Genomic DNA, 16,015 nt, shown 5'->3' on the forward strand with positions numbered 1-16,015 from the left:
GCCGGAGTTAAACCACGACATCTGGCTTCTTGAACCTCTCTCGAGTTCACTGCACTTACTAGAACTGTTTTGTCTGACCAAAGCAGTGGATGTGACAGCTCTGTACCTCACCCAGGTAGCTGAGGTGACTGACAAGAGAAGTCATCAGCCAAACCCTCTATGAGCAACTGACATAACTCCATCAAAATTAACTGATTTGGGCACAGCTCCCTTCCTGCTTCCCCTTTCCTTTGCCTCCCAAAACCTGAGTTAATTCCACTCTTGCTCCACACTCCCATAAAAGCTCTCCAAAACCAGAAGTGGCACTGAGGGAAGCACGAGCTCTTGTGCACAAGAACAGGGACAACAGTACATCTCCAGATTCTGCAACTGTTTGAACCTGTTTTCCAATTTCTTGGTCATAAGAAAGCTATGCCCTCCTCATGCTAGTGTTTAGGGACATACAGAAAAATGAAAGGCTTGAAAGAAAATGGGATTTAGGCTTTATTAAGCAATTTGAACTGTTTCTCTGTTAGTTCACTGAGTGTGTGTAGGGAGTGTTTGGGGCTAAGCACTTCAGTTCCTGTGCCGATGATAGGCAGTGGCACACAGCTCCACAGAAGCAAATCCTTTTTTAGACTCTGAACTGTTAAGTCATTCTAAAGAAGCCTCAAACATACCCCTCAGTGACCGCAAGCAATGGCAGTTCTCCATCCAGCTAAACAGAGAGCAGCATCTGTAGAAAATTCACAGGCTGGAAGCTGTGGAATCACTCAGATGCCTCCGTCCATCCTACGTGACCTGCTCTTCAGTACACGCCACCACGTGGCTGTGTCGCTGTGCTAGAAACGCCTTGGTGCAGCTATCTTGTCTTCGCTTACGCTGCGCAGAATGAAAACAAAGCACAACACTACAAACCCTGTCAAATCTCTGCAACAAGGTCTGGGTACAAACCTGAGCTAATTAAACACTCTTCCTCACGGTAGGAACTGACATCTTCCCATTTTCCCAAATATTTACATATACTATTAAAGTGGGTTGGATGCATGGAATTGGCATTATTCCTCCCACGCATGCAGTTTCTCCTGTTTCTGAAGGGGGTTTGTTTGGGGTTTCGTTTGTTTGGGGGTTTTATTTGTCTCTTTTGGGGTATTTGGGGTTTTGTTGTCTTTAGGGAGGTATGATTCTGAAAACAAGTAATAACTGGCAGAGACTGTACACAGAGGTATAGCATGTATTGTAAGTTCACTTTGGGCAGTGTTATTTTCCTGTTAATTAACTGGATTGCCAAGTTGGTAGTACCTCTTTAATTAACCATCTGACTGTCACCAGATTCTTTTGCATCCTCTACACAACTGGAAGGCACATATGAATGCTCTGACCTTTGCCTTGCTGCAAACTAGTTGTGAACAGATGCCTTCTCACACTGGCAGAGGAATAGGAGCACTCTGACCACCTGATTGTACTCCTGGTTCTGTTTAAACCACGACTGCCCATTCCTTTTACTGCCTTACGCTCTTGCCACCCTGCCCGCACACCCTCAGGCCTCACCTTGACGTCTCGATGGGCAATGTTCATGGAGTGCAGATACTGGATGGCTGTTCCGATGTCTCTCATTATCTCAGAGGCCTCTATAAATACAATTTTAGAGAAAGGTCACATTAACATTCCCACTGTATCTCAGGGACATGCTTGGGAGTGCTTATGACTTACAACAGCTTGCTGGAATACAGGGCTAGCATCAAGACTAGAAAACCTAAAATTAGCCCTAACAGCTGTGTTTTGGTTTTGCAGGCAACCATACCCCCGATTCCCCGGCTGCTCAGCCCTCCTCCTGAGCAGGCACTGCAACTGAACGGCTGAGACTCCTGCTTTTCCTGAGCCTCTACATTTGTGCTTTAATTTGCTCACCAGAAAAGCAGCAAGAGCAGAGCAGGTACGCAAGGAACATACAAGACTGTGGAGAAAGGAGCCCCAACCTGGACATATCCCTGATTGTCCAGGGTCTGTCCTTGGTTGTCCGAGATGGAAGTTTAAGTTTCAGCTTCTAGTTCAGGGGTAACAGAGAGATCTAACAGATTTGCTACAAATAGAGCAACATAACAATATAGTAATTTTAGGATAGGTCACATCTTCATTCCTCACTGTCTTTAGAAATTTTTCCGCAGAAGAAACAAAATCAACAGTTCTATTGATTATAATGCGTTTCTAAAATTTAACATAACCCCAGTGGGAAAACATAGAATCATAGAATGGTTTGGGTTGGAAGGGACCTTAAAGATCATCTAGTTCCAACCCCCCTGCCATGGGCAGGGACACCTTCCACTAGACCAGGTTGCTCAAAGCCACATCCAGCCTGGCATTGAAGACATCCAGGGATGGGGCATCCACAACATCTCTGGGCAACCTGTTCCAGTGCCTCACCACCCTCTCTGTGAAGAATTTCTTCCTGATATCTAATCTAAACCTCCCTGATTTCAATTTATACCCATTACCCCTTGTCCTATCATCTAGTGGAAATTCTAGTGGTTGGTGAGCTGCCTTGCAACAGCTGTACTCTTCAGGTCTGGAAGAGTTCAGTTACACAGGGAGAGGTTTCAAAGCAGGGGGGACTGACATTCCCATTGTACCAAGTGAGCATTATATTACATCTCCATTGACAGGGAAACAGGATTAGCAACTTCAACCTGAGTCTCTGTTTTCCGCATAGCTAGAAACCTCAGCTGCAGTAGTGAATGCAGAAATTATTTTACTCTAACCTGGAAACCTTTTCTCATATGGCTCGAGATTGAAATGACACAGTCTCAGGCAAGGACAATCAGAAGGCAGGACTAATCTTCAGGGGAAACCTTGCACAACCTTCTCCTTCCTGGCTCAGGCCAAAAACCCTGTCTGCTAATGGGAAGTTGTGGCTGATACACGAACACCAGTGAACCCGGGGAATCCAGTGGAACAGGACTCATTTATCTCAGGAAAGAATGAAGATGGCTTTTGCTTAACAGTCCCAGATGGTTTCTGACTAAGTGTTCAGAATGTTATACGATGGTATTTAACGTAGAAAAATCATGTTTTTAGCAGAGTGGAGTCACTAATGATCACAGAACCAGTTTCCCCCTTGGAATCCTGTATTGTAGAGAGCAGCAAATACAGTTCCTGAAAATGCTTGTTTTCCATACCTATGAGTCTCTCATTCCACTTAAAGGATCCATCCCAGGCTAGGAAACACAGGATCACAAAAGCCTGGCCTCTACACCAGCCTTGCAAAACAGCCACGGGAACTTACAAGCTCAGGTGTACATTTTTATTCTTCTAATCCTTTTGTCAGCGTGATAGTCCCAAATGCTAACAATCTTAGTTCTGAGCAGAAAAAAGCTCTCATCTGTTGTGAATGGGCACGGAGAACCACAGTCAACCACACCTACGGTACTCTGCAAATAATAAATAGCAAAGACAATAAAACCGGCAAGGTCTGCCACTGATTCACAGCAGGTCTTGAAACTTGCACCTAGTCCCTGATGGAGATGAGCAGGCTTGTTTACAGCGTGGCTAATAACACTTCCTTTCAAGTAGTACTTTAAAACCCTTGAATAAGAGAGGTTTCATCCCATGTGATTTGCTCGTAGTATTCATCACCTAACAGTATAGCTATGACACCGCTCGAGGGACAGCCAGGAGAGAAATCACAGTAGGAGCCGTGCTGGTCATGGCAGAGGTGGTCTGGCAGGAGACCCGGGACTAGACTAAGAGAGGCTGCGGCAGTTCAGCACTGAAGAAACTGAGCAGATCTCTGTGAGAAATTTTCCTCTGACCCTTCCCTGTTGTGCCTGAACTTGGCTAATTCTGGTAATTCCTGATTTTCAGGAACTTTTACTAATAACAGTTTAAACCAGAGTTGGATAGAAAAAGAAATTACAAACAAAAATCAAATGACAGAAGAACTCCTGTAAGGGAAGTGAGCAAGGGGGCAGAGAAAGGGAAAAGCAATCTTTCACAAACTTGAAAATTAAACTTGTGATTTTTCACCTCTCTCGGTGAAAGCCTGATCTCCTCTCTCCTGGATCCTGCTAAACAGCTCTCCTCCCTCCATGCTGAAACAAAGAACACAAAAACACACCCCACTTCACATGAGCAAAAAAAGGTCAAATTAACACCTGACTGCATTCGTGAAATCGCACAGAACCACAGCAGGAACAGATAAAAAGGTATTACAGGTTGCCTCCTATCCCAATGTTTCCTAAACATCACACGCATTTGAATCAATGCACAAAGCCATTCTGATATGGAGTAAACAGAAAACAAACCAAGACCAAGGAGATTTGACACTTTCAGTTGCATGCACCCTGTCACAGGAACATGACACACAGAGCTGGGCAGTCAGATGCACTGGCACTGGGAGGCAGACAGTAATCTCGTTTTATGTGAGGGTTGGAGATGAAGAAAGAAGGAAGCAAAGATACTGCAAAGGATTATTAGTTTGTCCCCAGCGAAGAAAACAGTAACTGCGGTATTACAAATCAAGGAGAGAACAGGAAAAGTTAAGAGTGGAAATAGTAGCAAAAAGGATCGTGTCAGGTCATAGGATTTACATCTGCAGTTGGAAGCCAATCACAATCACAGCGCATCGTGTTTGTAGAGACTTATCTTTCAAGATTGTATTCATCAGTCAATGCTTTAATGAGAACAATTGTCATGGGGTACCAGGAAAATTTACTTTTAGGTTAAGGTTCCTCATTCTTCCACCATACAAGATGGCTGGAGTATCTGTACATTTCCCTACCCGTTCCCGAAAGGCAACAGAAAGTTTGCCGTGCCAACTAAAATTGTGCTGCTGAGAAAGCTCACCTAACTCTCATCTAAAGGAACACATCCCCCCACTCCCTCCACCCCTCAAAGAGCAATGCTTGGTGGGGGCTGCTGCTGGTCCATACCATTCCATGACAATGAGAAGGCATCTCTTTCCATGATGTATATTCTCATAAACATCCAGGACGTGGACAATGTGGGGACACCCTGATGCTCGCCAATGATATTCTACTTCCTGACGGGCTTTTGGGTTGTCGTACAGGAGCTGTAAAGAAAGAGAGCGCAATGTCAGTGAGCCAGCATCGAGCTGCTTTGAATGGGCACCTACCTGCACTTGAGCGCAAAGATGGTGGCAAAGGCTATCCTTAGCACTTTCTCCAGCCACAGGATGCCAATCCACCACAAGGCATTCACCATATCCGGGCTGTCCAACATCCTAGACCGAGGCATACAGAGACAACTGCTCCTTTGGAACTGGAAGGATCTCGAGTGGCAGTGAGGCGAGATTTTGAATCTGAGATGGAGACAGACCTCTCCCCCCCATCTCAGGATGGGACACAGCAATTTTTTTTTCCTACTTGTCTGCAATGCTTGCAAACAGAGGATAATCTCTCTGCTGAGGACAATAACCTGCCCCCAGCTGCTGGGAGAAGGGCTTCTAGGTGCAATGCAAATCCTTAAAGTTTAGTGAGATTTAAAACAATATGGACTTTCGCCAACTCTGAATATGCTTCTTAAATATTACATGAATTTCTGAGCTAATCAGGGCCAGAAAGGGACCTCTGACTATCTAGATGCTTGAACTTCTCTCTGTCACATGCAAGGCCAGCTTATTTTAAAGACACTAATCCTAGAAGCGAGGTAAGAGCTCATCTTTCCTGATTCTGCAACCTTGTACACAGAAATCTATTCCCTTCCCATTTGAAGAACTGCTCTGTACCAGACTCTGCCACTGATCTTTTGTGCAACAAGGGCACATTGTTGAATCATTCCTTTTCTTCTCTCCCTTGTCTCTCTAGACACCACCAACACTTTGTGACAGAGACTCTCTTTACTGCGCATTTACACGGTTCCTACACAATACAGCTGTGAGCTGAGTTTGACACTTCATGCCCTATAGTAATAAACACTGTAATGATGGAGCAGCACCAAAACTGATGCTACATAAAACATTGTCAAATGCATTGGAACGGAATAAAAAATAAGGAAAGAGCAATCACCTCTGATCTATTCACCTTAGAAAAGGACTACAGCTGGGGAGGAACCGTGTTCAGACAGGCAAACAAAAGGTATCACCACTGCACCTTTAGGCCTCAGCCTAAAGCTCTTCTCACTCATGTTTGTTATCAGGTCCCAGTCAAAACAGAACTGCACGATAATTGCTGAAAACAAGTGCTAACATGTAACCCGTCATTAGGGACCTATGAATCAGCCCAGGAAATGAGTGCTTTTCCAGCCAATTGCCAAGCTAAGGCACAAACGGTGTCACAGGCACCTCTCGGTACAGGGAAAGGTACCATTTAAAGGTCACATGAAGGAAGTCACAAATACTGGTTTCTTTATTGACTCCCGTACAGGCAATTTGCACCACTGGAAGAAAAAGCTTACATTCCTCTGCTGCTTCAACATCCCTTTCAGAACAGCGGACGGAGTAACATGGCAGGAAAGGCCTGTAATACTTGATGAAATGCTGGGGAAGTACTAGGGAGCCAATGGACAGAAGGTAAGAGGCTTCTCTTCTTTTGCAGGCTGGGAAGAGGAAAAGGGTCATGAGTACTCCTCTACTGAACGCACACCTCAGGATTTTTGTGAAGCACAGTTTACAGAGGGTGACCAGTAGCCTCAGGAGGCTCCTAAGCTGAGTGGCCAGGGAGCCTCACCACTGTGACCACCCTCCAGGCTCCCTTGGCTCCACTCCAAAGGCTCCAGCATGACACCAGATTTTCAGCAGCGCAAGGAGCTGAAGAAGCTTCCTTGCCAAGTTCAATGCCCTTGCAGCCAACCTACTTCTTCCACAGCTGTCATTCTGCACCCAAAGCACACCCTTTTGAGATCACTAACTATCCGCCTCTTCTTCCTGCTCCAGCCTGGCTGTGGCCTGATTTCCAACACAAATAACTTCCTAAAGAAAGAGATGGCTCCAGTTTGGACAAAAAGCCCATTAGCGAGTCCAAGTGCAGTTGCTTTACGTCTTTCAGCCATCAGACCATTCAGCAGCTTTTCCCTCACAGCCACTGTGTTCTAGCTCAGTAGGACTGTCTATCAGCATTTTCCCCTCTGCCCTTCTGAGTTTGGGCTGTTGCCTAGAAGTCTCTTTAAAAGTTCATTAAATTACATGTGCAACAATAAAGCCCAAACACCCTCAGGACTAACCAGGCCATTTAGAAAAGCATTACAGAGTTTACTGCATGGGCATTACTGGATTAATGCCACTTCCGAGCAGGACACTTCAAAATCCTTCTCACCTATCCTGTGCTACTAATTAGACGTAACCATTCTCTTTACTAATGTTAACTGCGCTATAATTTGCATATCTTGTGCTTGCACAAGGTGTAGAGATGCTGCTTTTCATCTTTGTACCAAGTGCTTATGAAAATTGTTTCACAGAATTAAAGTCTCACTCTCTAAAGAGCTTTTACAAGGCATTTTGATAGACACAAGGATGCTGCAGTTTCTTTTCTCCACCCCTACAAGCAAGTTTCCTATAGCCTCAGTGCCAAGCTTGAATGTACTCATGTCAAGATGACACCTGGAGAAGCAGAGAAAAGGAAATGCAAAAATAAAGAGCAGATACACATACCAAGCAACATCTGATATCTCAACCAACTGTTAACCTTTGGATTTCTCCTTCTGAGCCTTAAAAATAAATTAAATCTTTTCCTTATGTCTAAAACTGCAAGCCATAACTATACTTTTTCAGACATCTTAGAGACACAGACACCTGTAAAACGAAAGCCAGACAGGGTTGAAAGCACCTATTTCTACAAAATTTAGGCAATGATTTAGAAACACAGATGGAAATTCTATCCCTTTGGTTAAATTTAACAAACTTGCAAAAACCATAAATGGACACTGTGCCACCTTCCCAAGCCTGAAGAGAGACTGTGCTCTTCCATCGCCGCAACAGCTTGCTGAGACTATGACCACGTTCCCCTGACATTCTACAGAAGCGCAGAGGTAGCTGTGAACAAACCCAGAGTTTCAGGTAAGTTTTCCAGCACTGCTGGTTCACCCTGCTTTGAGGAACGACCAGTTTTGTCAAACAGTATCAGCCCAAGGAGCCCCCGGTCACCGCCCCAGAGCTCCCACACAGTTCAGCTGAGTCACAGCTTGTCACGCTGGGCTGTGGGCAGGATCATGAACCAGCAAGACAAACCCAAGAAACATGCCCCATCTCCCAGTTTTTCATGAAGCCGGATCGGTGACGCAATGTACAACGCACAGCAGCCGTTGTGTAGCAGCGAGGGGATGCCTCTGTGTGTGGTCAGACAGTTTGGAATAGGAGCTGCACAGCAGAAAACTATTTTTGCTGGGGCTCAGCACTAGCAAACCACTGCCCAGAAGAAGCAGATGAAGGAGGTATCCACAGTTATTCACAGGGAGATCACCAAAACCAGAGGGGGATGGAAGGCAACAAAGTACAAGAGCTCTAGAGCCCTAAGCCTGGTGATTCACACAGCTCTTCTCGCCATCTGAAAAAGCTGGAGAGGGAACTGTGCTCTGCCTGGTTTGGAGTTAAAACAGAGCAGATATGTCAGCAGACACCCCAGGATGCCCTGCTAATTCAGGGCCTGGCAGCGGAGGGAGGCCTGAACTCCAGATTCTGGGGTAAGGGGCTAACTCAGGTTAGCAAGCGCCTGCAAAACAAAACAAATTCAAACTGCAGCGCAGAAGGCCAGCTCTGTGAAACTTCTCCCTGTGCGGAATTTCTTGTCAGAAAAAAAAAATGGAGACTAAAAAGTGATACAGTATCTTCTAATTGCTTTTCCATCGATTCAGTGATGTGTAAGCAAGGAAGGAGAGCAGGAACCCTCATACCTTAACAGTCTGATCTATACAGGAAATAGCCTTCTAAGGACTCCAGGGAGTGGGAAGTGATTTTCTGGGCTCTGACACTGTAACAACAGAGAGAGAAAACACCATGGGCAGAGGTATGAAACAGGCTGAGGACGGGAAACAAGGACTTCTCTGTGACTTTAATATGCACCAGCAGATAACATATTACTATTACACCTGCTATCTGTCCCCTACGTAGGGTTTAAGACACGTATGCTTTTCTATTTATTTTAAACTTCAGCAATTCCTCCTAGTTCCAAACAGTTGCAGTGCTTGGATTAGAACTGTTACAGGCTCAGTTCTCAGCCGCTGCACGTGCCACGTTACGGCAGCATCCCACGCTGCAAGCGTCTTTTACTTACTTGCACCAATTCCACAGTCTGAACTCTCCTTTAACAGCTTTATAATCCCTATGCTACTTTCCTCACAGGAAGGCTTCCCGTTATTAAAACAGAAACGGGACCAGCACAAAGCTTCCATCCTAGGGGTCCTCAGCATGTAATACTGATATACAGGCACTTAAATATAGCTTTACTTTTCTACCTGGAAAAAAAAGTCTCTGCTCAGGCAGAAGTGGGTAAATGTGCAACCTCTTTTGCTTTGTTTCCTCTATGCATGTAGCTGTTACAAAACTGCTGAATCCTACAAATGAGCCTGGGAATCTGGATTCACGCTGATGCACAGAAACTAACACCGTTTACTGCAGAATTCTTTATTCAAGAGGGGTTGATGGCAAAAGGAGGTTTGGATAACGTTTCTTTCATCTCCTCCCTCCCGTGCTACAAAAAGGGCGGAGGGAGAGGGAAAAAAAAGGCTTCGGGGAGGCTTTGGACTTTTTGTCTTTTATTGCATTCTGATTATTTGCACTACATCAATTAATTAAGCGTTAACAATCTTTACCCGTTTCCAGACCTCTTCATAAGGGATGAAGCCATCCTGTGTGTCGGAAGGCTAAAGGAACTGAAATTATCAAGGTTTTCTTCTCCACGCATCAGCACTGCCAGTCAGTCAAGCTGCAGCAAGAAGCGTGTGTCTTCTTGCAATGGCAGCCCAGCAAGCAGGGAAACCCAGACATGCAAGTCTCAAAGAAAGCATTGATTTTCTCCTTAAAAAAAAAACATGGAACACATTTCTGCTCAAATTATCTAGTACTGAAGCATCGGTCTATAGAGAAGGGATAAATCCAGGGTAGGCACAGGTAGTGGGTCACCTCTCAACCTTTCACTTTTCTGCTTTGAATTCAAACCCAGAGTAGGCTATTAGAAACTAAATCTGCTCCGAGGCTTCACTGAAACAAACTGCCACCCCGATTCCTGCAGAGCTGTCCATGCTGCTAGCGCAGTGGGCATTAACTGCCATCTCCACCAGTGCCCAGGTGGACAGCCAGTCCCAGAGGCAGGCTTCTCCAAGTTAGCAAGAGTAGCAACAGTCGAGTAGCAGGCTTTTGCACCACTCCTGCCTGTGGTAGCTAATCCTTTCACCCAACCCACTGAGTATCAGGGTTTTACTGTCTGCACTGAGGGACCCTTCTCTATCCACTTCTCTCCAGTCTTCCAAACTCTACTCAGCTTATCCCTCGAAACGGCAAGAGCTACAACAGACCTTTGGTATCTTGCCAGCATAAGCGGGAACGGAGAGGGCTCGGAGAGGACTGCTGCCATGTGGAGTCAGAGTCACGCTCTGAAACCAATATCCTGCTGACACACAAGGCTTCACATTTCTTAAGCACACATTTTAAGGGGAAAACAGGAGAAAGAGTAGAACGGGCAAAGATGAACAAGTTAATGGAGATGTGCTCCTCTGTAAGAGTTTGTGCACTGGACCTACGGCAAACCTGCCAAAGAATTTAGCTCCCCGAGCACTCCTGATTCTCCATCCCCAGTGCGTGCACGCCACATAAATATGATTTTGCTCCAAGCCTCTCTCCTGCAGTGATTCAACTAGGTCTCTCAAAAATAACTTCGGTGTGGTCCTGAATTTTATTTATTGTAGGAGTATTCAAATCACCACCAGGCACTCAATATGACTCTACAACCCGAGGTAAATAAATGAGACATACCACTGTTAATTATCTAATTACACATGCATCTAGCCATTCACTCTGCAAAGGTCAACTGTCTGTGTTCATAAATGTATTTGCCGTATCTCCACTAACAACTGAAATGGCAAAGCAGTCAGCTGGCACACGTTTCAAAGGTATGCCCTTGCACACGCTATGTCAGCATAAAAGGCAGGCACAAAAGTGAGCAAAAAATGTCCATGAAGAAAAGAAACTGTCCTGATAAATACTCCGATACTATTACATTAATCCATCTGAACCGCAGTGCCAAAAGTACATGCCTGTACATTCAGTACTATGGAGTATATAGAGATTTAAATAAAGAGCATGCTATGGGTTTTGTACAACCCTAAGATTACTTTGCATTTTAACACTGTGCTTGCCCTGCTGTGTGGCTGGAAAAGTAATTCTTACTGGCACCTTAAGATTCCAGTGATACTTGGTTGTGAGAGGCTACAAACCAGCTACATGCAGCTTCTATTTCATTCAAAATATTGCAACTGTATTTTAAAAGAAAAATAAATCATCAACAGCTACTAACATGCTGTTACCAGACAAGAACATCCTCAAATGCTTGTTTATACAAGAAGGCCTAGTGATCAGCTCCTCTCTCTACCATCTCCTACCACAAAACGCTGCTGTTCAGCCAGCACGGACAATGGCACTCGATGCCCGCGGCCAGTGTTCAGCATCTGGGGAGACCTGCTGCAAAGCCCTCTCCGAAACCCAGACACACGACGAAGCATCCTGTCTTTGATTCTTTAATATGCGTATTATGACTGTCTGAGATGAAACAACATCGGGAAGTGCCGTAGAGGTCTTTCCACGCTTTGTTTTAAACACTCCTCTTGCTCCAGGAATAGGCAGAAACACAGGACAAACAGGCAGCACAGGATTTGTGTTACACTCTTATGGCTTTGCTCTGTGCTGAGATGCTCTTCACTACCACCATCGTCTCCCTCCTCGGGGCAGGACCTTGACATGGCTTTGCTCTGTGCTGAGATGCTCTTCACTACCACCATCGTCTCCTTCCTTGGGGCAGGACCGTAGTGCCCATGTACACACAGCACAGGATGCCCGGCAGCTGTGGCACCTAAACCACAAGCCGTTCAGGCTGACGTGCCAACACTGCGCTGCCTGCAGTGTACTCAGGCTGCCACTCCTCGGGGCAGGACCTTGACATGGCTTTGCTCTGTGCTGAGATGCTCTTCACTACCACCATCGTCTCCTTCCTTGGGGCAGGACCGTAGTGCCCATGTACACACAGCACAGGATGCCCGGCAGCTGTGGCACCTAAACCACAAGCCGTTCAGGCTGACGTGCCAACACTGCGCTGCCTGCAGTGTACTCAGGCTGCCAGCGTAATGCCAAATTTTGCAAAATCTTATATGGCATAAACACCTACAATAAATTGGGATTGTGATTAAAATAAAACAATCTGTAGCTTTACCACTAATTTCACTCTTCCTAAACCTGAGGAAATCTAAAATTCCAGATGAAAATTATGACACTTTTTACTTTACAGTTTCACTCTAGTGCCTGAATGTGAGGTTTTCCTTTGAAGCAGGGGGGGGAAAAAAAAAGATGAAAAAAATCCTCAGCAAAAACTTCACTCCTGCCAGCTAGAAGTTCATAAATTCTGGTAACAAGGATTCAGGTGACTGGGCTTCAGTAATTCACACTTCTCAATCCTTGGCTTGACAACAGTAATAGAGCTTGCCTGTGAAACTTTGCTCTTTAAGAAAATTCCAGCAGTACAAAATGCTGTGGCACCTCCTCAGATCATGAGCCCATCAAACTTTCCCTCTGCTACTCACAGAACACTGAACCAAATCCAAGACCATATTCTTGATCTTCTACGCATCCAACACGTTTATATGCTGGAATCAAAGCACATAAAAGATCACTTAAAACTGAGAAGGACACTATGGCCAACAGTTTTGCTACCCTGCCACAGTGAAATTTCCCACAATGAGGATAAATCCTGCCTGTACAGGAGTCAGAGCTGCCTTGGGGGTCATTCTGAGACTAAGACACAGGTTTCCACGAGAACTGTGGCTATTGCAAGAAACCTCCCCATTTGTGTTTTTTAGCACCAGTTGTATTTCCTCACCTTTGCCTTTCTCCTGCACAGTGACTGTCATGAAGCAATACCTCCAAAAAGCATACCAGCACGTGTCATGGTCATGAAATGGGATGGAATGCGTCTGCCAGGATGTGACCTTCTCACATGCTTCCCAGTACTGACAGCCACAGTTGCTAAATTGCATTTTAACCATCCCTAATCCCCCTCCCAATGATACGACATTTTTTTTATATATATAGTCTTACACTTCTGTTTTTCTTTTTCAAAAAACCCACCCCCCAAGAACATACTTAATAACACACATTTTCCACAGGAAGCAGTGGAAAGAGCAAACATCACAGATGTTATTCAGAGTGCTTAATGCTCATTTCAGTGCCAACTGCCATGAAACCCACCTGTGCAGCTGTGTGGGACAGCAGGACAAGACTACCGAGGCATGGCACGCCTTTGTTGGAGCAGGAGGCCAGAAAAAAGTAGTACTGAGAAGATCCAAGTCTGATGTTCCCTTTCCTAGTCTTCATGCTAATAAGCAGTATCAAAATTAACACAGAAGTGATAATGCTGAACAAGGTAGAAGCAAAAATTAGCAACATGTTTAATCTCATTAACCACAGATAACAGAAGTGCCAAGAAGAAGCTGTGCTGCCCCCAGCCTTTCTCTGTATTTCTTGATTGCGTGACTATGGTCATGAAGATTAAATCACTCAAGAACTCCCAGGAAGGATTTGACATCCTTCCCCAGTACACAGAGGCTCTTCAGGGTGCATGCTGGATTCCTGCAAAAAAACTTTCCATGCATCTTTTTACTCTGCTGTGCACCCCAGTCCCACTTTTTGACAGTTAATACCTTAATGAGCTTCCACATGAATTTAAGATTGTCATCCATGCATGCAGAACTTGGCAATATGCCACCCTAGGCCGGTTATTTCGCATATATTGCTGTTGTTCTTTCATGTTTCCTCTCTCTACACCCACATTTGTGCTTTCTGTCACATAACCCACCAGGCCAAGCACTCTCTCTCTCTTCTGTTGCGCCATCTATTACTAAATCATCCAGACACAAGAACCCAGAAACAAGCAAAGAACTCTCAATTTTTCCTTCTCTCTTGCCACAGGGCTCATCTGCTTCTTTTAGACATTGCCTTAAGGGGAGACTTGGTAAGTCACCAGTGGCACTGACAGCAACTGCGCCTCATGTCCCTCACAAAAGAGATGCTGAGATTTCACCCAGTTCTTGGGAATCTAATTGGAGTGACTCTGGCCAGTGTAACATCAAACAGTCACTACTGAAAGCTGTCACCCGTGGGAACTTGATTTCTCTTCAAAAATGAAACAAAGCCCCAAAACCTTCAGCAAGGACATCTGTAAGATTTCTCCAGTGCTTCAAATCACTGCTATATATGTTTCTACACACGTATTTGTGCAAGCTCTGCTCTTGGCATTTTGAAGCCAAGATCTGTACCTATTTCTAAGTCACCACTCAGTAGATAGCTCAGTGGTTGATGGTTTAAAGGTCCATCAGGCATGAAGATCTCTGGAACTGCTTAATGCAAACAGCAGAAATATGACAGAGAACGGTGGGACTGTGAGTGGAAACAAAACCGTGCAGCATGCATTTCTAGCCTCTGCTGAAAAGGAAGCCATTAAGAGAAAGAGGAAAGTAAATTGCTCTCCCAAGACTTCTTGTGCTTATTTTGGCTTTAGAATATATATTCAGACAAGTACACTATTACATAGGAAAGGAAAGAAAAGAAATAAACAGGGGGAAGGGGGAATTCAACAGATGGAATCAACATAAGCAAGTGACAGTGCAGTAAAACGGTTATTTATGTTGCAATTCTCACGGATTCATTTTGCTTGGTGCACTAGCATAGCCACCCAGGGTTACAGCTCTGCTTCCCCAGACGGTGCCAGAATCCAGCAACCAAACCCCGTACTTCTCTCCTGAGCCCCCAGCACACGCCTGGCGCAGTAATGCCGTACAGCACTCACTGCTTCATTAAGGGCTCTTTAACATCCAGGACGCTGGAAAACACACACTTCCTAGAACACAACTGGAGCTCCCAGTTCATACACAGCCTACCAGTCCTTCCCAGTTCCTTTCAGAAACCTTCCAGAAACACTATGCAAGCTGCCTTTAAGGAAGATCCCCTCACCACATAAATGCTCCATTCCTTCAAATATAAATCTCTCCTGAGCCACAGCTCCCCTTCTTCATCCAAACCTGTTCAGGTATTTGCCCAGCTCATCCAGACTCCCACCCTGACTGGTTGAGCACCAAAACCCTGTCAGCTCTCCTTCAACAGCCGAGACCTGCTGCTAGCCCTGACGAGTCACTGCTCCCAGCTTCTCCGAGCAAGCAGACCATTTCCCCTAAGCTCCAGAGGGCAAGGAATGTCTTTCCATTTTGCTGCCCATGTTATTTCAGTTTTCAGCCACTGAGCCTCCCATATCCACCAGGATATGCTGTGGAGTGAGAGGAGGGAGCAGAGGGCTCCCCCCTCAACATCCATGTTCCATTTCTTTGACAGATGTTAGAGAGAATTGCTTCACATTCCCTGCAACCAGAAGACAGAGCAGTCAGACACCACAGAGGTACAACAGAGCTGCTTAAATGGGTGTTTTTTGCCAAAACCAAGAGCATTTCCTTCACATTCCTGAATAGATTTTCTCTCCATTCCTGTGTTGTGTTGGCTGCCTCATGACTACCCATGCAAAAGGAAGAGGAGGAGGATCCCAAGAATATTTGGAAGTCTAAAGTTTTGACATCTCAGCTAAAGTGGCACCATGCTGAGGGCTGCACAAGGGTCAGAAAAACGAGATGTAGCAAAAGCACTGCAGAACAAAAATCATTCCAGGAATTGCAAACCTCTTCATCTTCCCAAGCTGAAACACACACCGGTTCCCCTCTCTGCAGACGCTGTCCTTTCCCCTCCTCTCCCTGCAGCAGTATCTGCTTGTGGTACACTGCAACGCTGGCTCATTTCCACATGTCCGCGTGCCTGAAGGAGAGAAGCCTGGGCTTGAGGAAG

The 16,015-nt window shown here is 45.3% G+C and overlaps 1 protein-coding gene across 1 annotated transcript in view; it reads right to left on the minus strand.

Moving 5' to 3' along the window:
- Positions 1-1,530: 1,530 nt before the first annotated feature.
- Positions 1,531-16,015, minus strand: part of LOC104505117 (MAP kinase-activated protein kinase 3-like) — a gene marked incomplete at its 3' end in the record, with an annotated part of 36,274 nt that continues 21,789 nt past the window's right edge. Inside the window, exons 2-4 of the mRNA XM_010155412.1 lie at positions 4,908-5,047; positions 4,003-4,067; positions 1,531-1,610 (exon numbers count right to left, since the gene is read on the minus strand). Coding sequence (XP_010153714.1) covers positions 1,531-1,610; positions 4,003-4,067; positions 4,908-5,047 — 285 coding nt within the window. The remainder of the gene's footprint in view (positions 1,611-4,002; positions 4,068-4,907; positions 5,048-16,015) is intronic.

This window comes from Eurypyga helias, unplaced genomic scaffold (genome assembly GCF_000690775.1).
Source record: "Eurypyga helias isolate BGI_N326 unplaced genomic scaffold, ASM69077v1 scaffold29197, whole genome shotgun sequence".
Classification (NCBI taxonomy): domain Eukaryota; kingdom Metazoa; phylum Chordata; class Aves; order Eurypygiformes; family Eurypygidae; genus Eurypyga; species Eurypyga helias.